The following is a 22,186-nucleotide window of genomic DNA, read 5'->3' as shown; positions in this document are numbered from 1 at the left end:
CGGTTACAGAAGTCAACAAATGATAATGCCTGGGGAGTAGGAGTGATACTGGGGGCTACAGGGCCTGGGTTAACCTCTACATCACCAGAGGAACAGAAGAGGAGTAGAATATGGATACGGCTAAAGGCTTTAAGTACTGGTCTTCTAGTGCGTTGGGTACAGAGAAAAAAAGGGGCAGGTTTCCGGGCGTTGTAGAATAGATTCAGGGCATTATGTACAGAAAAGGATATGGAAGGATATGAGTACATTGGAGCTAAACCTAAGCGTTGGGTAACGATGAAAGAGATAGCATCACTGGAGGCACCGATTGAGTCGGTCTCCGCGTGTATGAGGGGTGGAACAAAGGAGCTATCTATGGCAGGTTGAGCTGGGCTGGGGGAGCTACAGTGAAATAGTACAATAAGAAATAACCAAATAAGCAGGGCATACTGACATGGGAGAGAGGCATAAAGCAATCACAGGTGTTATTTGAGAGAGCTAAGACAACAGCTGGTAATGGCGACAAAGTTTGGGCTGAGGCTAAACATAAACCGGATGTGGTACCGTATAAAGGAACAGTCCAGCAGGCATCAGCTGTATAGCTGAGTTATCATAAGGTCCGGTGAACAGCAATAGGAGAGTTCGGAGGTAGTTCGGGGGCTGCTATAGCACTGGCGAGCAAGAGGCCACGGCTAGCGTGTGCTTGCCGGCCGGGGCTAGCAGATGGATCTTCGTGGTCGACGTCGTAACGGGAAACCTGTTGTAATCACATCAAACGATTTCGTCGTTAGACCAGTCGTGATGCTGCCACCACCATGCTTCACTGTGGGGATGGTGTTCTCGGGGTGATGAGAGGTGTTGGGTTTGCGCCAGACATAGCATTTTCCTTGATGGCCAAAAAGCTCAATTTTAGTCTAATCTGACCAGAGTACCTTCTTCCATATGTTTGGGGAGTCTCCCACATGCCTTTTGGCGAACACCAAACGTGTTTGCTTATTTTTTTCATTAAGCAATGGCTTTTTCTGGCCACTCTTCCGTAAAGCCCAGCTCTGTGGAGTGTATGGCTTAAAGTGGTCCTATGGACAGATACTCCAATCTCCGCTGTGGAGCTTTGCAGCTCCTTCAGGGTTATCTTTGGTCTCTTTGTTGCCTCTCTGCTTAATGCCCTCATTGCCTGGTCCGTGAGTTTTGGTGGGCGGCCCTCTCTTGGCAGGTTTGTTGTGGTGCCATATTCTTTCAATTTTTTTATAATGGATTTAATGGTGCTCCGTGGGATGTTCAAAGTTTCTGATATTTTTTATAACCCAACCCTGATCTGTACTTCTCCACAACTTTGTCCCTGACCTTTTTGGAGAGCTCCTTGGTCTTCATGGTGCCCCTTGCTTAGTGGTGTTGCAGACTATGGGGCCTTTCAGAACAGTTGTATATATACTGAGATCATGTGACACTTAGATTGCACACAGGTGGACTCTATTTAACTAATTATGTAACTTCTGAATACAGTGGAGGTAATTGGTTTCACCAGATCTTATTTAGGGGCTTCATAGCAAAGGGGGTGAATACATATGCACGCACCACTTTTCCGTTATTTTTTTGAATTTTTTGAAACAAGTTTGTTTTTTCATTTCACTTCACCAATTTGGACTATTTTGTGTATGTCCATGACATGAAATCCAAATAAAAATCAATTTAAATTACAGGTTGTAATGCAACAAAATAGGAAAAACACCAAGGGGGATTAATACTTTTGCAAGGCACTGTATATAAAGACAACAGGCAGGTGACTTACTGCATTAAGATGAAGACGATGAGTGTGAAGCCTGCCATGACGATGAAGGGCATGCCAGGGATGGTGGGCAGGGTCAGAGGGTACAGGCCATTAAACATCACCGCTGCAAACATAATACATGAGGTCTCCACAGACGCAGAGAAGGAGAACATCGCACCTGCAGGGTCACAAAAGAAACACAGGTTTACACAGAGCTTTATGTTGACAGAGTTCCATCAACTGAATTCATGAAGGTTCAAATAGTTGTTGCAACTCTCCAAATATAAGGCTCTGGGTTTTCAGTTGTTCTAAGGTTGACGACACAAATTATTCTGAGCATTGATTTCTGTGTTACAAATGCACTTTTTTTGGTGTGATATATTATCTCTCTGTGATGTTGTGACTGTGCTTACAGTACCAACTAGAGATACATAATATGAATATGGAGCAGAAGGAGGGCAATCTTAAGTGGTTCCAACATGGAATACTTATTGATCTGAGTAGGAGAGACTGGCTGCTAGCTAAGTACTTTTGAATGTCAACTTACAGTGGGGAAAAAAAGTATTTAGTCAGCCACCAATTGTGCAAGTTCTCCCACTTAAAAAGATGAGAGAGGCCTGTAATCATCATAGGTACACGTCAGATATGATAGACAAATTGAGATTTTTTTTTCCTGAAAATCACATTGTAGGATTTTTAATGAATTTATTTTCAAATTATGGTGGAAAATAAGTATTTGGTCACCTACAAACAAGCAAGATTTCTGGCTCTCACAGACCTGTAACTTCTTCTTTAAGAGGCTCCTCTGTCCTCCACTCGTTACCTGTATTAATGGCACCTGTTTGAACTTGTTATCAGTATAAAAGACACCTGTCCACAACCTCAAACAGTCACACTCCAAACTCCACTATGGCCAAGACCAAAGAGCTGTCAAAGGACACCAGAAACAAAATTGTAGACCTGCACCAGGCTGGGAAGACTGAATCTGCAATAGGTAAGCAGCTTGGTTTGAAGAAATCAACTGTGGGAGCAATTATTAGGAAATGGAAGACATACAAGACCACTGATAATCTCCCTCGATCTGGGGCTCCACGCAAGATCTCACCCCGTGGGGTCAAAATGATCACAAGAACAGTGAGCAAAAATCCCAGAACCACACGGGGGGACCTAGTGAATGACCTGCAGAGAGCTGGGACAAAAGTAACAAAGCCTACCATCAGTAACACACTACGCCGCCAGGGACTCAAATCCTGCAGTGCAAGACATGTCCCCCTGCTTAAGCCAGTACATGTCCAGGCCCGTCTGAAGTTTGCTAGAGTGCATTTGGATGATCCAGAAGAGGATTGGGAGAATGTCATATGGTCAGATGAAACCAAAATAGAACTTTTTTGGTAAAAACTCAACTCGTCGTGTTTGGAGGACAAAGAATGCTGAGTTGCATCCAAAGAACACCATACCTACTGTGAAGCATGGGGGTGGAAACATCATGCTTTGGGGCTGTTTTTTCTGCAAAGGGACCAGGACGACTGATCCCTGTAAAGGAAAGAATGAATGGGGCCATGTATCGTGAGATTTTGAGTGAAAACCTCCTTCCATCAGCAAGGGCATTGAAGATGAAACGTGGCTGGGTCTTTCAGCATGACAATGATCCCAAACACACCGCCCGGGCAACGAAGGAGTGGCTTCGTAAGAAGCATTTCAAGGTCCTGGAGTGGCCTAGCCAGTCTCCAGATCTCAACCCCATAGAACATCTTTGGAGGGAGTTGAAAGTCTGTGTTGCCCAGCGACAGCCCCAAAACATCACTGCTCTAGAGGAGATCTGCATAGAGGAATGGGCCAAAATACCAGCAACAGTGTGTGAAAACCTTGTGAAGACTTACAGAAAACGTTTGACCTGTGTCATTGCCAACAAAGGGTATATAACAAAGTATTGAGAAACGTTTGTTATTGACCAAATACTTATTTTCCACCATAATTTGCAAATAAATTCATTAAAAATCTTACAATGTGATTTTCTGGATTTTTTTTCTCATTTTGTCTGTCATAGTTGACGTGTACCTATGACGAAAATTACAGGCCTCTCTCATCTTTTTAAGTGGGAGAACTTGCACAATTGGTGGCTGACTATATACTTTTTTTCCCCACTGTATAAGTGGCAGTGCAACATGCCTTCAGAATAAAAACAATGGGAAAACAAAACCTGTTGTTTCTTACATGAACATACTGTACAGGCTGTACATAAATGCAACAGCAGGCTTTGCGTTTCACATAATTATACAGGGGCATTACAGTAGCTAAGTATCTAGACAAAGTAGCTATTTAGCTCTTAAAAACCTTGATTGCTATCCAATGTTCTTTTGCCTGCAAGAACAGAATCATTATTTGTGGTGCAATGATTTGAGAAATAATCAAGGTTACCAATCTTTCAATGCAGGTATACATTCTACATAGCATTTTGTTTCAATAAAGGGACTGAATAAGAGAAAGGAACAACAAAATGTCACTGTGCATCATTTGTTCATCCAACCATTCGCTGATGTGGCCATGATGGACTTAGAGAGAACACAGAACATCCACAAGGCTGCTGGCCTTGTTCTCCATGCTGAGGATGTCAAGGTTCATCAAAATATAATAACATGCATCTTTCTCTCAGGAGTTTGACTTGAGGAACAGGGAACATTCCAGGTCAAGGGTTGAGTGTTAAACTGTCTCTTTTCATTTCAGTATTGTTGAAGTGTAATGTAAGGTGTGAGGGTGCTTCCTCTTCAGGTTTCTTTCTTTCTATGGAGGTTTTCCTTGCCACTGTGATTCCGCTTGTTTTTTGGGGTCTAGGTTAAGTTACTGTGAGGCACTTTGTGAACACTTGATGTAAAAAGGGCTTTATAAGTCAAATGTGATGGAGAAAATGTGGTGGATCTCAGGACCCACCTTGTTCGTCTGGCTCTACGATGGCGGAGGACAGAGAGCGTATGACAGCCTGAGTGATGCCAGCAGGGGCAGACACCACAGCCACTGGGGGGAAGGGACAGACAGAACAAGGCAGAGGAGGTCAGACAGAACAAAATGAGGACAGACAGGACAGAACAGGGGGACATAGAGGACAGGACAAACGGGCAGACAAACAGGACAGGAGAACAGAAGAGGACAGACGGGACAGGAGGACAGGGCAGACAAGACAGGCCGACAGGACAAGAGGGCAGACAGGAAAGGAGGACATACATCCCAGAAGTGGACAGACAGGATAGAGCAGAACAAGACAAAGTTACATTAAAAAACTAGTTATTCTAGAAGCTTCTATCTATAAGACATAATATAAGCCAATAAACTGCTTTATCTATGAGAATACTGTAAGCAGTAGGCGATGCTGTGTGGTAGATTAATAAATGGCAGCTTAAATTATGGTAGTTTGATTAAAAACTATTCTTACACCTAAAGTAACAAATCATCATTATCATCACAGCAATGTGCAATTATTCCACCTTACTCCTAATGACTGTAAAAACTAATGGGAGCTATAATCTCAGGTTGTGTCACGGATTCTGCCGAGGCTGCCCCTCCTCCTTGCTCGGGCAGGCTCCGCGTTCGTCGTCACCGGAATACTAGCTGCTGCCGATCTATGTTCTATGTTTCTATGTTGCACCTGTTGTCTATTGTCACACACCTGTTGCCCATTATTGTAATCACACCTTCCCTATTTAACCAAGTGGCTCCCAATGTGTTTTGTGCGTGGTTGTTTTTGTTTCGTGTGTCGTTTGTGAGCGGGTTAGTTCCTCCCTGTGTGGAGAGATTTCTGTATTGTATTCTTTACTAATTTCTCAGTAAAGTACGTTTCTTCGAGTCCTGACTTCGACCCACCGCATTACACTGACACTCGTGACAGGTTGATTTGTTGTTAAGCTCAGTCACATTAAAGGGGAAGTGAGGGTAAGGCATTGCATTCTCCTTTATTAGAACATACAGTTTAAAGCCTACTCATCACAAATGAGGATGTGTGTGGGTGTGTGGGTGTGTGTGTGTGTGTGTTCGTTTGCACCGTGTGTGTGAGTGTATGTTGTGTGTAAGTGTGCTGTTTGTGTACTTATGTGTATTACTTAAAGTTGCACTATGCAGAAATCGCGCCGTCATTTCCTGGTTGCTAAAATTCAAATAGTTTGCCTAATTTCAGTTTATGTGACAAAACAAGCAAGTATAGAGTAGAGAATCATTGTACCATCTAAACCACTGTGAAATATATTTTCCATAACCAAAAATATTGTATTTTCAGCTGTTTGAAGCTGGTGTACAAACCGAAAGTAAAAGACGCAAAAACGAAACGTAAGAACGGGAAGCATAGAAATAGTGCACATAGAACAGATCTAACGCTTCTTAGAATTGCTTTGACCTATTGCAGCTTTAAACATGCAGTCAGACCAACCAACTCCTGCCTGGCTATGGGAAGGGAGGTGATGACTCTAAAGATGTACCAGTGTGCTAACCCTCATTATCCCAGGCAGAGGAAGAGAGCAGAATGCAGATATCTGGTGAGGTTGCAGCTGATTATTCACACAATGCTTAAAAATGTGTGTGTGGTCACGCCACTCATCTCCCCTCTAAAATGCTTTAGTCCACCTCCACGTCGATTACAATAACAATTTCCACAACAATTTATTTAATTAATGATATCAATACCCATCCTGTCCATCTCCCTCGGTCTCAAAAGCCTGTCTGACCACTAGGCCAGCACAATGCACTGTTATCTTAAAGGTGTCTGTGTTTTAATAACAACTTTACATACTCCAGGACAAAAGGATTTGTCTATTTTTAATTAAAGCACAGCAGTGTCAACATCACCACAACTCCTGGCTAAAATCCAATCCAGCCTGTACTCTTAATTTTGCAGTCTTAACTTCATCAGTTACGAAGGTCTCTGCATATTGTGAAACCAGGGGTGGCCACCCTCCTCCCAGAACACACCTGATACAGCCAATCAGGGTCCTGGTGAGTAGCCGATTCCTAGAATCAGGTGTGTTAGATAAGGGTTGGAGCAAAAGCCTACAGGACGGTAACTCTACAGGAAGAGGGTAGGGCACCACAACTTTTCTATTTGAGAAAACATCAGGGCTTTTATTCATAGTGTCTCAGAGTAGGAGTGCAGATCTATCCGTATTCTTAGAAACTTTGTGAATATCGGCCAAGAATTTCATATTAGTTCAGTACATCATCAATCCATACATAGGTTCCCTCACCTAGAAACACCATCCATGTGTTAGTGGAGAAGGCCATTAGAACTAAGCCTGCTGTCCTGAAGAGCACACTCACTTTGGCCAGAGTCATCTCTCCTACCACTCTCATAAGCAGCGGGAAGATCCCCAACAGGGTAAACCCCTAGGACAAAACATCACATACCTTTAGACATTCTTTACTTTTTATTGCAAATTATGTTTGATGCTTGATTGGAAGTTGAATGAATTGGATACATTCTTGAGCAAATTGATAATACAGAGTATATAATTCCTAATAATTAACAATCTGCAATTAGTTTGGCAATCAATTTACTGGCAGCTCCTAAAAAATACAATTTGGGGTAACGTGGGAAAGTCTGCCGTTTGTCTTTTTTTCCTACAACGAGTCATTATATATTTGAACCTCAGATTCCTTAGTTAGCCAAAACACTGCATCAATTAACCTTTAGAGATTGTGCATGATGAGATGGTGTCAAAACAAGAAACATGGATTATTTATGTATGCATGTGTGTGTGTACACGCCTGTGTGTGCAGGCTATATATGTGCGTGCATACACTTCACGCCTGAGTGTGTGTGTCTGTTTATGCCTGTCAGTGTGCCTGTGTGTAATGTGACTCATTTGCCCCCTTTGTCTAAAAGCTGACAGATTTGATTTAATTATCCCGTCCAGCTCAGGGTGACAAGTTGCCAGTGTCCTCATCCCCCCTCCGCCCCCTTCCCTCATCAGCCGTCTCAAATCTGCACTAGGAAACATAACAGGAATGCATAAACATTTCCCTGAGAAGGTCAGCTATCTATGTTTTTACTTTAATCAACTCATTAGAGCTTGTGGTGTTTGTGGTGTTTAATCATTCTTAGGGAACTCTGCTCTGCCCTAATTAAAAGTTAATCTCATTCTCAACCTTTGAACCAATTATTAAAAGCTACCTCAAGGAGAGGAGCGGTGAACTCACCCCTGCTGCCCTCCCAGACCTGCTAAGGTTGTTTCTACTGAGGAGTAATACTTTTTTTAAAATGCCATTGCATAACCTTTTGATATTCTATTATGTTAATAACTAACATGAATATTGGGGATGGATTACCTTTGTTAGTATAGCCAAGGCTTAGGCTACAAGTTGCTCATTCTCTCCTCTGCCCTAGCTCGCCCTCTTTTTTCACCTTTCACTGTTTGAATCCTGAGAGCTAAAAAAAAAAAAACTGTAGTTTTTTCCCCCTTCTGAAGTCTTTCATCAGTTGGTAATTAAAGTGTTGTGTGTTTGTAGCAGAAGGCAATAAGCAACACTCAGACATCCCCCATAGACTACGCACATAATACATCTCCTCCTCCGAATCGATTGGGCTGCCTGCCTCAGAGTCAGCCCAACAAAAGGCAGCAGAGCATTCTGAGAGCCCCTGTGGCACCGTGCGGAGCAGCCGAGCCGACACAGACTAAATGGGAAAGCATCACCTCTCCGATCTGGATTCTGAGCTCTTTAACAAGCAGTCTTTGTTTAAGTGTCACACCAAGACAAGACATCGACCCAGACTCATTCATGAGATCACGAAGGACGAAGAGACACACTCATGTGCGTGCCCCCCCACACACACACACCCAAAGGGTCCCTTGACAGATGGAGAAAATACATACATACAGCATCTCAGTTGTAACTGCTGTGAACATATTAAAACTGTGGTTGCTATGGGTTCAGATGGGTAAAGGTCTTGTAAAGTGTAAGTACATTGTTTTTTGTGTGGTTTCAGCGATGCAATGCATTTGTTATATTTAAACTATTTTTGTTTCTATTTTGCTGTTATGTGTTGATTTTGGATTTCTAAACCAAGGTGAATGGTAAGAATAATGTGTCATTGTAAATGTGTGGGGACTGGAACAGTAATTATGTGATCTGAGTCATCCAAATGTTTTGACAACATTATGCAATGACCAGAGGCAGTACTCTAGGACCATATAAAGCCAAAGGCCATGGGATCATCATTTTTTCAGTTAGATGTAGTTTTATGAGTGCATCAGCTGAACAAATAAACCCATAGCTGCAAGTGGTAAGGCAAACAAATGTAGCTTCCACTTGAAATGTATAGTACAGAGCTGGACCTCTAGTTATGTAGATCAGACTTAAATACTTTTTGCACCATATCAGCCAAATCTTTACATATTATTGTCTTATTACAGTAGAATTATCAATGCATTTCTCAGTGATTTGAGTCTTTAGTTGCTCGGAAAATCTATTGATGTTTGCATTTTGGAGCATCTAAATCACAATCATCACCTTTCTGATGAAGTAGAGCCACTTACCAACAGCAGCATCTGGGCAGATTTGAACACGCCATACAGTTCAGTTGTGAACTCCCTGGGCTCGTACATCAAATAGAGCAAGGAGATAGCCTGCTCTCCTTGAGGGAGGAAACACACACACACAATGAATGATTGCCAAGGTAATTAGTGTTTAGAGCGAGTTTAGGATATAGAGCAAAGGTTCATATAGAGTTGTAATGCAGTTTACATGAACCATAGATTTTCATGACTGTCTTTCACTGGATATTTTTATGAGTAGGTGTACAGGGCAATCACATACTTCTGTAAATACAGACTGTCACTGAAATGGTAGATCTCATTTTCCATTTCATAAAGTAATTGCTAGGAATGATTCTATAAGACATTTGAGATACTGACAATTTTATTCACTGTTTAGGGTTCTATCGCATATGACCTTGCTTGACCACATGGCCTCTTGAATGTATGGACATGCGTTCTGAAGTACATTCGTAATGTATTCATAACCAAGTATGAATTACTATAATGGTAACTATATAACTGACAGCCTTGGGCATTTAAAAAATGTATTGGGTTTATTATGTAGTGTACCATAACTGTACATTAATTTAATAAACATGTGTTCATGTATGGATGACAAACTATACAGTTACATTGAGGTGCTCAATTGTGTTTAAGAAACATTATCCAACATGCAGGAAGTAGGCTTACATATTCCAGTATTCAACGGAAGATATTACATGACATGAGACAGGGAATGTAAACACTGAACCACATTCAACATTGTATCTTGGTGACAGTGAGTGCACAGATGCTGTATTGCTTATACTGTAAAGGCCTACCATACTGTAGGTTTCAAATAAGAAAGCAATGTGACAGCTCGATTGAAATCTCTCAGGGCAATAAGCAACACTCAGACATCCCCCATAGACTACGCACATAATACATCTCCTCCTCCGAATCGATGGGGCTGCCTGCCTCAGAGTCAGCCCAACAAAAGACAGCAGTGCATTCTGAGAGCCCCTGTGGCACCGTGCGGAGCAGCCGAGCCGACACAGACTAAATGGGAAAGCATCACCTCTCAGATCTGGATTCTGAGCTCTTTAACCACATTCAACATTGTTGAGTGCACAGATGCTGTATTGCTTATACTGTGAAGGCCTATCATACTGTATGTTTCAAATAGGAAAACAATGGCATTAACAGCTCATTTGAAAACTCTCAGTTGAACAGCTGTGATGAGACAATAACGATCAAACAACAGATGGAGTTTACTCACCTACAGCTACCAGGTTGTTGATGAATGTGCAGACTATAAGGAGGTGGAGTTTCTGCCTCTGCTGTCCTGGCCTCCTCCTGAACATGGCTCTGAAGGACCTCTTGACATCAGACAGGCACAACAGGTTGGATGATGGTTCAGTGTCAGTATCACCAGCTTCACATGGCAGTCCGTCTCCATCTCCATCTTCCCCTGAGGGTGGAGGTGGGACTGAGCGTTCAGGATCCCGTAACCAAAGCAGAATATAGAACACTGAGAGAACATGGCAGGAGCAGTATGCCACAAATGCAGAGGTCAGCCCAAACTCCTGTATCAAGAAACCCACTAACAAGAACCCCACCGTCCCTCCTACGAAGATCATCGACTCTGCCGCCGCCATACGCAGAGTACGGTTACTCCCCAACCCGGCTGTGACATCTGCTAAGTAACTAAACGAGCTAAGGAACACTGAGACGTATCCTCCAGAGAGGCCTGTTACCCCTGCGGAAGCTAGCGACCAGTACACACTCATGTCCTCCAGCAGAGACATGGCTATGAACACACCACCACTGACCAGAGACATAAGGCAAGGCAGCAGCATGACGGCCTTGCGGCTGGAGCGGTCGGACCAGGAGCCTAGCAGCATGGCTGTAGGGATGGACAGTAGGCTGGTCACACATGTGTAGAGCAGGAGGATGTAGGAGGAACGACCCTCGATCAGCTCCTCCTCATCCTTGTGGTGCGCTGGGCTGCTGCAGATGTAAGAGTCTTGAAACAGCTCATAGCACACCTTGAGAGAGGAACAGAGACTTTAAGGGCCTGGTTCCAGACCAAGATGAAGCCTAGTCCTGGAATAGAAAGCGTGCACAATAGAGAATTTTTTTTTTTGTCCAGGAATAGGCTTAATCTGGATACAGAAATTGTTCCCTAATTTATTAGGTACTCATGTTAGGGACTATTGATATAATAAAATATTTTCATAATGTCATTTCATAATGACTCCCAGAGCTAATGACTAGGCTTAAGCTCAAAAGACTTACAGTCTTGAGGCATGTAAAATGGCCTTAGTCGATCCCACAGTTCCCATTGCACAGACTCAAGAACACGTTTAATGCAAACCATACTTCTGCTTCCCTGTCTACATCAATTTCGTGGATAAAATCGAACCCACAGAGCTGAACCTACTCTTGGGGAACCATTTAAATCTGCTTTGCATGCTACTGCAACATGGAAAGTGCTGCAGCATTAATGAGCCCAAACAGACAGATGAGATGTCAGTCTGACCCTATGAAATAATTAAATACATCTGGACAATATCAACCATAAAAACAGAGCAAAATGACACAGAGAAATGTTGGCCCTCGCTGCAAGAGACACGTTGCCTACTGAGTTTTATGTACATACAGATGTTTTTCGAATGTTGAACTCTGTATTGTATTCTATTTTTATGTGCATGTGCTGCCTCACCTTACATGGATATTGAATTGAGTTCGGCAGAGGTAGGAGAGAGAGGAGGGGGTATAGACTGTATATTAATAAAAAGGCAGGGAGCAGTGAGAATCAGATATTTACATCTGTATGCACTATGTATTCCACAAGCATACAGTAGCCTATATCGGTCCTATGTCTGAGCTTTACATTTGCTTTGAGCTCCATTGAGAAAATAAAAATAAAAAACAACTGTGCCCAAATTGTATACACTCTACTCTGAATTTTGGTATATCATATCGAATGTCAGGTTGATTGATTTAGAGTTGTACTTTGCATATGTCACTGGAAAGGACAGGACTGTTTCACTTAATATTGGTCGAAAGGTTGGTCTAATTGAACATGTATAAGCAACAAAAATACAGTATAGCCTATGCTACTGAAAATAGCAACCATAGTTCTGATAGTTTAATGAATAGCCTAATAAGCAAACATGTGTAAGTAAACAGGTGTGTTTGATAATGCCGCAAGCGGATCGTTGGCCCACTGTACCTTTGCGATGACCAGCTGTTGATAAGCGGGTGTCACGATAAACGTGCTGGTCATGTAGAAAAAAATTACCGGCTCCACGGTAACGAATGTTCGGATCCGTTGTCCCCATGTTGACATATCGTTGTTGAGTCGCTTTTGCGACAGCAGACAAGTGCAAACACGACTGGTGTAACAGAAATACAAAAGACAAGATAACTCTTGCTACAATTAGCCTATAGGAGGTATAAAAGTTTGAGAAGTCATACAGAGTCACATGTTTGTCCGTATAACGCATCATTACCTCGTCCCTACAGTAAAAATGGACTTCAGTTCCATGTTATAAAAATGAGTCACAGCAGAACCTCGTTCCGTAGTAAAGTAAAAAGGTGCACTCCCAAATGACACTATTCCCAGTATGCACTAGCTACTTTTGTCCATGGTAGGGCTCTGGTCAAAGTAGTGCACTATGTAGGGACTAGCCTATGGGTTGACATTTGGGACGTATTTTTGTGCAAAAGGTCAAACCTTGGCCACCATGGTTTTGCAGACTAGGCTAAACAATAAGACCATGATACAGCTTCCTATTTTCCTTCAGTGGAGTTGGAAAGAACACTACAGAGAGATTTACATTTACATTTAAGTCATTTAGCAGACGCTCTTATCCAGAGCGACTTACAGTTAGTGAGTGCATACATAATTTTTTTATTTTTCATACTGGCCCCCCGTGGGAATCGAACCCGCAACCCTGGCGTTGCAAACGCCATGCTCTACCATCTGAGCTACATCCCTGCCGGCCATTCCCTCCCCTACCCTGGACGACGCTGGGCCAATTGTGCGCCTTCCCGTGGGTCTCCCGGTCGCGGCCGGCTACGACAGAGCCTGGATTCGAACCAGGATCTCTAGTGGCACAGCTAGCACTGCGATGCAGAGCCTTAGACCACTGCGCCACTCGGGAGGCAAGTGACAGGGCCCATCTGACATAAAAAAATATGTTGCCTATGTAACCGGTGTGAAATAGCTAGCTAGTTAACGGAGGGCGCTAGTGGCGATTCAATCGGTGACGTCACTCCTATGAGACCTTGAAGTAGTTATTTCCCTTACACTCGCTCTGTGGCGCAATAGGTAACGATGCTTCGAGGTTGACTGTTGTCGATGTGTGCATAGGGTCCCCTGGTTACCCCAAAGACGGAAACAACATTGGACGAAGGGGAGGACCATCCTACTCAATGAATTTAAAAGAAAATAACTAAACATTAAAGACATACTCTGGTACTTTCAGTGGTGTAAAAATACTTTAAATTACTACTTCAGTACTTATTTTCTTTCTGTAAATAAAAAACAAAACAAGAAAATGGTGCTGTCTGGTTTGCTTAATATATTATAAGGAATTTGAAATGATTTATACTTTTACTTTTGATACTTAAGTATATTTAAAGCCAAATACTTTCAGACTTTTAGTCAAGTCGTATTTTACTGGGTGACTTTCACATGTTCTATTAAGGTATTACTTTTACTCAAGTATGATCTTTTTCTACCACTGGGTACATTGGCGACTAAGAAAGTATTTTTTAAATCTCCTGCTTTGAGCTAGAGGTGTCAATGTGTAGTTCATACATGCATAATCTATAAGCAGAATTACTGTTTTACCTCAATTAGCCACAAATCCCTAGTTTGAAAGCGACTGTTTTCTTGAAGCTGCGCCACGCCATTTTTCGTACATTTCTCCCCACATGGGATAGCCCCCTAGCAATTCGACTTCTAGCCAATGAGCTTCAGCCCCTCGCAGTTGAGTGACAGCTAGCAAGAGGACAGCCCAGCGTTATCCAATGAGGTTGTAGGGCGGGCCCAACGGCTCAGTGGACACAGCAGAGAGAGAGAGAGACAGAGACAAATGCCAAATGTATGACCATATTAGAGACACATATTTCCCTCAGATTACAGCGATCCACAAAGAATTCGAAAACAAACCCAATTTTGATAAACTCCCTTATCTACTGGGTGAAAAACCACAGTGTGCCATCACGGCTGCAAGATTTGTGACCTGTTGCCACAAGAAAAGGGCAACCAGTGAAGAACAAACACCATTGTAAATACAACCCATATTTATGTTAATTTATTTTCCCATTTGTACTTGTTTCCTATTTGCACATTGTTACAACACTGTATATATATATATATATACACACACACACACACACACATATGACATTTGAAATGTCTTTATTCTTTTGAAACTTCTGAGTGTAATGTTTACTGTTTATTTCACTTTTGTTTACTATCTACTTCACTTGCTTTGGCAATGTTAACATACGTTTCCCATGCCAATAAAGCCCTTAAATTGAAATTGAATTGAATTCCGCCTTCTCCCTTTTCGGGCAAGCATGTCACTTATGGCCAACATCCCCACACTCAAAACACTGTTGACTACCCGTACTAGCATACGCCATATACAGTCTGTTGTCATACTTGACTTTAAACGATAACGCCAAAGTCTGCTCCGGTGAGTCCAAAAACACAAACACCTGTCGCCGAAACCTGTTTCAGAGCCGGGTGTTTGAAACCCAACGGGACAATCTTAATTGAACTTGAAAACTTCCCAAACCGCAATACCTCGCGCTCCAATAGCTCATTGGGAATAAAACAGCGGTACATTTAAAATCTTTACCCTTGTTGACGGAGAAAAAGCGGCGTAACTTGAATAAACATACCTTTAAGAAGTACGCCATGCTCAACCATCCGATCGACAAGACGCTCTTCTTTATGAAAAACCACCACCGCTTTATTCATCCGCGACGCATAAGCAACATTTTCATAGCCTACCTTCTCTCCAACGGCGACCAGAAACTCTTCCACAGTGACAGTTGCTTCAGTAACACACCTGAAGCCATGCCGAAGTGACAGGGACGGCGTCCCCATGTGGGTCGCCATCCCCACCAAAACCAGGGCAATTCCAACAAGAAATACAATATACCTAATTTTACCACAAAAAAAAAATTATGAATTGAAAAAGGAAAACCACCAAGAAAAGGAAACAAGAAAGAAAACACAGGCGATTTAACTACAGACAACACTCGCACTCGCTCATACAATTCCCTGCATGCACCAAACACTCTGTCACGATTTCCTCCGAGGCTGCCTCCTCTCCTTGTTCGGGCAGGCTTCAGCATTCGTCGTCACCGGCCACTGCCGCTCCTCATCTCGTCATTCCATTTGTTTTCTCTTGTTTATTACACACACCTGGTTCATATCCCGTCATCGGTACCTGTATAAGTATTCCCTCTGCCCCCTTGTTGTTGTGTGTGATTGTATATTGTGAGATTAGTGAAGCTCGGTGGAGCTCCTTGTATTTTGTATCACCGGGTTATTTTCCCTATGTGCCTTCTTGGTTTCAGTGCACCTGTTTTGCGCACTGGATTGTTTTGATGCTTTATTGCATAACTCTGTATTCCAGAATAAATCCTGTTATTCTGTGATTTACCCTCCTGCGCCTGTCTTCTTCAAATCACCACATCACAGAATCACACACCCGCCATGGAGTCAGCAGAAGAGGAGCACATGCCTGGAGCCGTGGCACTGGTCCGGGAGCATTCGATGATGCTAGCCAGCTTTGGAGAAGCAATGGATCGGGTTCTCCAGGTCGTCCAAAGCCTGGAGAGGAGAGGACCCGATCTGTCAGGACCAGCTGGGCGACCGGATCCAGCCACCCACTCCCCAGAACCCAGAGGGATCCATATCTCCCGAACACGGGATTTCGACGGGGCAGCTGCTCTCTGCCAGGGATTCCTCCTACAACTGGAGCTATATTATTCAAACATCAGCTCGGCTCCATCGGAGCAGAAGAAGGTGCCCACCCTCGTCTCCTGTCTCTCGGGGAAAGCCCTGGAGTGGGCCAACGCGGTTTAGAGTGAAGGAGGAGCCGCGTTGGACAACTACGGGGAGTTCGCTCGCCTCTTCTGGGCAGTCTTCGACCACCCATCCGAGGGTAGAGAGGCGGGCGAGCGAATGGTCCACCTGAGACCGGGGACGAGGACCGTGAAGGACTTCGCCCTGGAGTTTCAGACTCTAGCGGCTGGGTCCGGGTGGAACGAGCGGGCCCTCATCGACCACTTCCGGTGCCATCTGCGAGAGGACGTCCGAAGGGAGCTAGCCTGCCGGGACACCATGTTGTCCTTCAACCAACTGGTGGACATGGCCATCTGGTTGGACAACCTGCTGGCTGCTAGAGGACGTCCTGGAAGGGGCCTGCCCGTTCCATCTCCCCCCAACCCGGATCACAAGATGATGGAGCTGGGTGGAGCGGCGATCCGGGAGAGCAGAGGACGACAGCTCCAGTGTCACTCTGGTGGCGCGAGAGGACATTCTCCTTCACAATGTCTTCAGTGTTCTTTTGGGTCTGGAGGCGGCAGGCAGGGCACTCACGCATCACCCCAGGTATCGAACACACACACACTCGTTCAGAGCCCTCTGCTGCGCACTGTAACCTACCCAACTACTTTCCTGATTACATTGTAGTTCCCCAGTGTAAGTCGCTGGTCGATTCAGGGGCAGGTGGAACTTTATGGACAGGTCATTTTCACATAATCTAGGCATTACATTGGTTCCCCTATCCATTCCACTCCCCATTAGAGCACTTGACAGTCGACCATTAGGGTCCGGGTTCGTTAGGGAAGTTACAGCAGCAGTCACTTTGGTTACGCACGAGACTCATCGAGAGTCACGTTTTTTAAATTTATTATTGAGTCTCCTGATTTCCCTGTTGTGTTAGGTCTTCCCATGGTTAGCACTCCACAACCTCACATTCTCATGGCACAGAGGGTTCTCATGGGGTGGTCGCGAGAGTGTCAGGGTAGGGTAGGTGTTTCCATTGGTGCAACCACGGTGGAAAGTCCAGACAGTACCTCCACCGTGCGCATACCCCCCGACTACCTCGATTTGGCGCACACATTTTCCAAAACGAAGGCGACCAAGTTACCACCTCATCGGGCGGGGGATTGCACGATAAACCTCCGGGTAGACGCTGTGCCTCCCAGGAGTCATGTGTATCCCCTGTCACAGGCTGAAACGGAGGCTATGGAAACATACGTCACCGAGTCCCTGTGCCAGGGGATTATACGTCCCTCCACTTCACCCGCTTCCTCTAGTTTCTTTTTTGTGAAGAAGAAAGACGGCGGTCTGCGCCCTTGCATTGACTATCAATCACTGAACAAGGAGACGATACGATTTAGTTATCCTCTCGCCCTCATTCCTTCAGTGATCGAGTCAATGCATGCGGCGCGCTTCTTCACCAAATTAGATCTCCGGAGTGCGTACAACCTGGTGCGTGTCCGAGAGGGGGACGAGTGGAAGGCAGCATTCAGCACAACCACGGGGCATTATGAATACCTGGTGATGCCCTACGGTTTGATGAATGCTCCATCCGTCTTCCAGTCCTTTGTGAATGAGGTGTTTCGGGACATGCTTGGTCGCGGTGTAGTGGTCTACATCGATTACATTCTGGTGTATTCCACTATACGCGCCGAGCATGTGTCCGTGGTTCGCAAAGTGCTGGCCCGACTGTTGGAGAATGACCTTAATGCCAAGGCAGAAAAGTGTCTGTTTAACCAAAATGGTTCTACCTGGAACCAACAAGGGTTCTTCAAAGGGTTCTCCTATGTGGACAGCCGAATAACACTTTCAGGTTCTAGATAGCACCTTTTTTTCTAAGAGTGTAGTAGCATGTGTGATTTAGAAGCTTCGTGAGTTGGTGACGTTGGATAGATTGAGACTGAGATAGTGAATAGTGATACTACTATAGTTTAGCATTTTTGGGATATTATTTAATTAAATGAGTTTCTTCAAACTACAGGAGATAGAGAAGGTAGATTACATATTGTTTACTTGCTTTTAGAACTTTATTTTTCTGTCAAGTTAATGCCAGTTATTTAAACATGCCCTGTTAACTTTAATAGCAAAATGGATTAAATAAAACATTTTTCTACACACAATACCCCATAATGACAAAGCAAAAACAGGTTTTTAGAAATAAAAAACAGAAATACCTTATTTACATAAGTATTCAGACCCTTTGCTGTGAGACTCCAAATTGAGCTCAGGTGCATCCTGTTTCCATTCATCATCCTTGAGATGTTTATACAACTTCATTGGAATCGACCTGTGGTAAATTCAATTGATTGGACATGATTTGGAAAGACACACACCTGTCTATATAAGGTCCCACAGTTGACAGTGCATGTCAGAGCAAAAACCAAGCCATGAGGTCGAAGGACAGGAGCTCCGAGACAGGATTGTGTTGCGGCACAGATCTGGGGAAGGGTACCAAAACATTTCTGCAGCATTGAAGGTCCACAAGAACACAGTGGCCTCCATCATTCTTAAATGGAATTAGTTTGGAACCACCAAGACTTCCTAGAACTGGCTGCCCAGCCAAACTGAGCAATCGGTGAAGAAGGACCTTGGTCAGGGAGGTGACCAAGAACCCGATGGTCACTCTAACAGAGCTCCAGAGTTCCTCTGTGGAGATGGGAGAACCTTCCAGAAGGACAACCATCTCTGCAGCACTCCACCAATCAGGCCTTTATGGTAGAGCGGCCAGACAGAAGCCACTCCTCAGTAAAAGGCACATGAACGCCAACTTGGAGTTTGCCAAAAGGCAGCTAAAGACTCTCAGACCATGAGAAACAAGATTCTCTGGTCTGATGAAACCAAGATTGAACTCTTTAGCCTGAATGCCAAGCGTCTGGAGGAAACCTGGCACCATCCCTACGGTGAAGCATGGTGGTGGCAGAATCATGCTGTGGGGATGTTTTTCAGCAGAATATGTATGTAAATGTGATATTTCAGATTTATCTTATATAAATTAGCAAAAATGTCTAAAAACCTGTTTTTGCTTCCCATTATGGGGTATTGTGTGTAGATTGATGAGGGGGAGAAAACAATTTAATCAATTTTAGAATAAGGCTGTAACGTAAAACAAAATGTGGAAAAAGTCAAGGGGTATGAATACTTTCTGAAGGCACTGTAGCTAGAGTGCAGGATTCTCTGCCAGAATGGCTAGCTAACGCTAACGACAATGTAGTGTATTTTTTGCTGAAGAACCCCTTTCACTGCCCCCCAGATTCAAAGGGGGTGACACTCTAGATCCAAACTGTTACAGACCCATATCCATCCTGCCCTGCCTTTCAAAAGTTTTTGAAAGCCAAGTCAACAAACAGATCACCGACCATTTCGAATCCCACCGTACCTTCTCCGCTATGCAATCCGGTTTCCGAGCTGGTCATGGGTGCACTTCAGCCACGCTCAAGGTCCTAAACGATATTATAACCGCAATCGATAATAGACAGTACTGTGCAGCCGTTTTCATTGACCTGGCCAAGGCTTTCGACTCTGTCAACCACCGCATTCTTATTGGCAGACTAAATAGCCTTGGTTTCTCAAATGACTGCCTCGCCTGGTTCACCAACTACTTCTCTGATAGAGTTCAATGTGTCAAATCGGAGGGCCTGTTGTCTGGACCTATGGCAGTCTCTATGGGGGTGCCACAAGGGTTCAATTCTTGGGCCGACTCTTTTCTCTGTGTATATCAATGACGTCGCTCTTGCTGCTGGTGACTCTCAGATCCACCTCTACGCAGACGACACCATTTTGTATACATCTGGCCCTTCATTGGACACTGTGTTAACAAACCTCCAAATGAGCTTCAATGCCATACAACACTCCTTCAGTAGCCTCCAACTGCTCTTAAACACTAGTAAAACTAAATGCATGCTCTTCAACCGAACGCTGCTTGCACCCGCCCACCCGACTAGAATCACTACTCTCGACGGGTCTGACCTAGAGTATGTGGACAACTACAAATACCTAGGTGTCTGGTTAGACTGTAAACTCTCCTTCCAGACTCACATTAAGAATCTCCAATCCAAAGTTAAATCTAGAATCGGTTTCCTATTTCGCAACAAAGCCTCCTTCACTCATGCTGCCAAACATGCCCTCGTAAAACTGACTATCCTACCGATCCTTGACTTCGGCGATGTCATTTACAAAATAGCCTCCAACACTCTACTCAGCAAATTGGATGTAGTCTATCACAGTGCCATCCGTTTTGTCTCCAAAGCCCCATATACTACCCACCACTGTGACCTGTACGCTCTTGTTGGCTGGTCCTCACTACATATTCGTCGCCAAACCCACTGGCTCCAGGCCATCTATAAATCACTGCTAGGCAAATCCCCGCCTTATCTTAGCTCATTGGTCACCATAGCAACACCCACCCGTAGTATGCGCTCCAGCAGGTATATCTCATTGGTCATCCCCAAAGCCAACACCTCCTTTGGCCGCCATTCCTTCCAGTTCTCTGCTGCCAATGACTGGAACAAATTGCAAACATCTCTGAAGCTGGAGACACTTATCTCCCTCACTAACTTTAAGCATCAGTTGTCAGAGCACCTTACCGATCACTGCACCTGTACACAGCCCATCTGAAATTAGCCCGCCCAACTACCTCATCCCTATATTGTTATTTATTTTGCTCATTTGTACCCCAGTATCTCTATTTGCACATCATCTCTTGCACATCTGTCATTCCAGTGTTAATACTAATTGTAATTATTTTGCACTATAGCCTATTTATTGCCTTACCTCCATAACTTGCTACATTGCACACACTGTATATATATTTATTTCTGTTGTATTTTTGACTTTGTTTTGTTTTACCCCATATGTAACTCTGTGTTGTTGTTTTTATCGCACTGCTTTGCTTTATCTTGGCCAGGTCGCAGTTGTAAATGAGAACTTGTTCTCAACTGGCTTACCTGGTTAAATAAAGGTGAAATAAAATAAAAATAAATTTAAAAAAAGCTTCTGGAAAAAAGCTGCATCGATCATGTAATGGATGAAGGTCTGCAAATTGAAACTACGCAACACAACGAGAAGGTAAGAAGAAACAGAAATTGTGAATTTTTGGCCATGTTAACAGTCGGCTTTTACGGGGCACGATGAGAGGGAACGTCCCGCTAACAAGGGCAATTACAAGGAGCTTACAGAGGTAATTGCATGTTACGATGCTTTACTTGGTGAGCGTATAGACGTTTCTGCTGTCTTCTCTGGGATGTCGAAATCAAAATTGATAGCTTCCATCGCAACATCCATTAAAAGTGAGATTAAAAGAAAGGTTGATGCAGAGCAATTTTTCACATGGCAAATGAATGAAACCACAGACATGGCTCGCAGTTGTTAGTTATCCTCAGGGATGTGGATGATCAGGATTTATTTTGGAACGTTTCTTGGGCGAGTGGGCGAGTGGGTGTGTCAAGTGGGCGAGATGCGCAGTCTTGAATTTGACTTTCTGATTTCTTAGATGTCAGAGTTTAACTTGTTGCCCACACTTATGATGGCGCTGCTGTAATGGAATATATCTGCTATTTGTATTTACAGCTAAATCCACGCCTGTTCCCTGATTAAGAGGGGATGACTACTCCACTCCACTACCAGTGTCAACTCTCTCCTGATATGAACTTAAGCCGTGTCTCATGTGCCCTCTCATCCACTGGTGCAGTTCATGTTTCTATCTCCTAGCACTGTGAGTAGCCCTGTCCATTTTCTCTCATTTCTGTATGTACAGTCGTGGTCAAAAGTTTTGAGAATGACACATATAAATTTTCACAAAGTCTGCTGCCTCAGTTTTTATCATGGCAATTTGCATATACTCCAGAATGTTATGAAGAGTGATCAGAT

General features: G+C 43.8%; 1 protein-coding gene across 2 annotated transcripts in view; it reads right to left on the bottom strand.

Annotated features, from left to right (window-relative positions):
• zgc:174356 (uncharacterized protein LOC100137120 homolog) overlaps positions 1 to 14,192 on the bottom strand; it is a 48,908-nt gene extending 34,716 nt beyond the window's left edge. The window contains exons 1-7 of one of the 2 annotated variants that reach the window (XM_041847992.1): positions 14,105 to 14,192; positions 12,479 to 12,641; positions 10,520 to 11,288; positions 9,262 to 9,359; positions 6,973 to 7,111; positions 4,676 to 4,759; positions 1,769 to 1,925 (exon numbers count right to left, since the gene is read on the bottom strand). In XM_041847992.1, the coding sequence (XP_041703926.1) occupies positions 1,769 to 1,925; positions 4,676 to 4,759; positions 6,973 to 7,111; positions 9,262 to 9,359; positions 10,520 to 11,288; positions 12,479 to 12,595 (1,364 nt within the window). In that variant the 5' untranslated portion in view covers positions 12,596 to 12,641; positions 14,105 to 14,192. The remainder of the gene's footprint in view (positions 1 to 1,768; positions 1,926 to 4,675; positions 4,760 to 6,972; positions 7,112 to 9,261; positions 9,360 to 10,519; positions 11,289 to 12,478; positions 12,642 to 14,104) is intronic. The other variant, XM_041847994.1, reaches the window with a different exon arrangement.
• Positions 14,193 to 22,186: the final 7,994 nt, after the last annotated feature.

The sequence above is a fragment of the Coregonus clupeaformis genome, chromosome 25 (assembly GCF_020615455.1).
Source record: "Coregonus clupeaformis isolate EN_2021a chromosome 25, ASM2061545v1, whole genome shotgun sequence".
NCBI lineage: Eukaryota > Metazoa > Chordata > Actinopteri > Salmoniformes > Salmonidae > Coregonus > Coregonus clupeaformis.
This window is presented reverse-complemented; position numbering and strand designations above follow the sequence as displayed.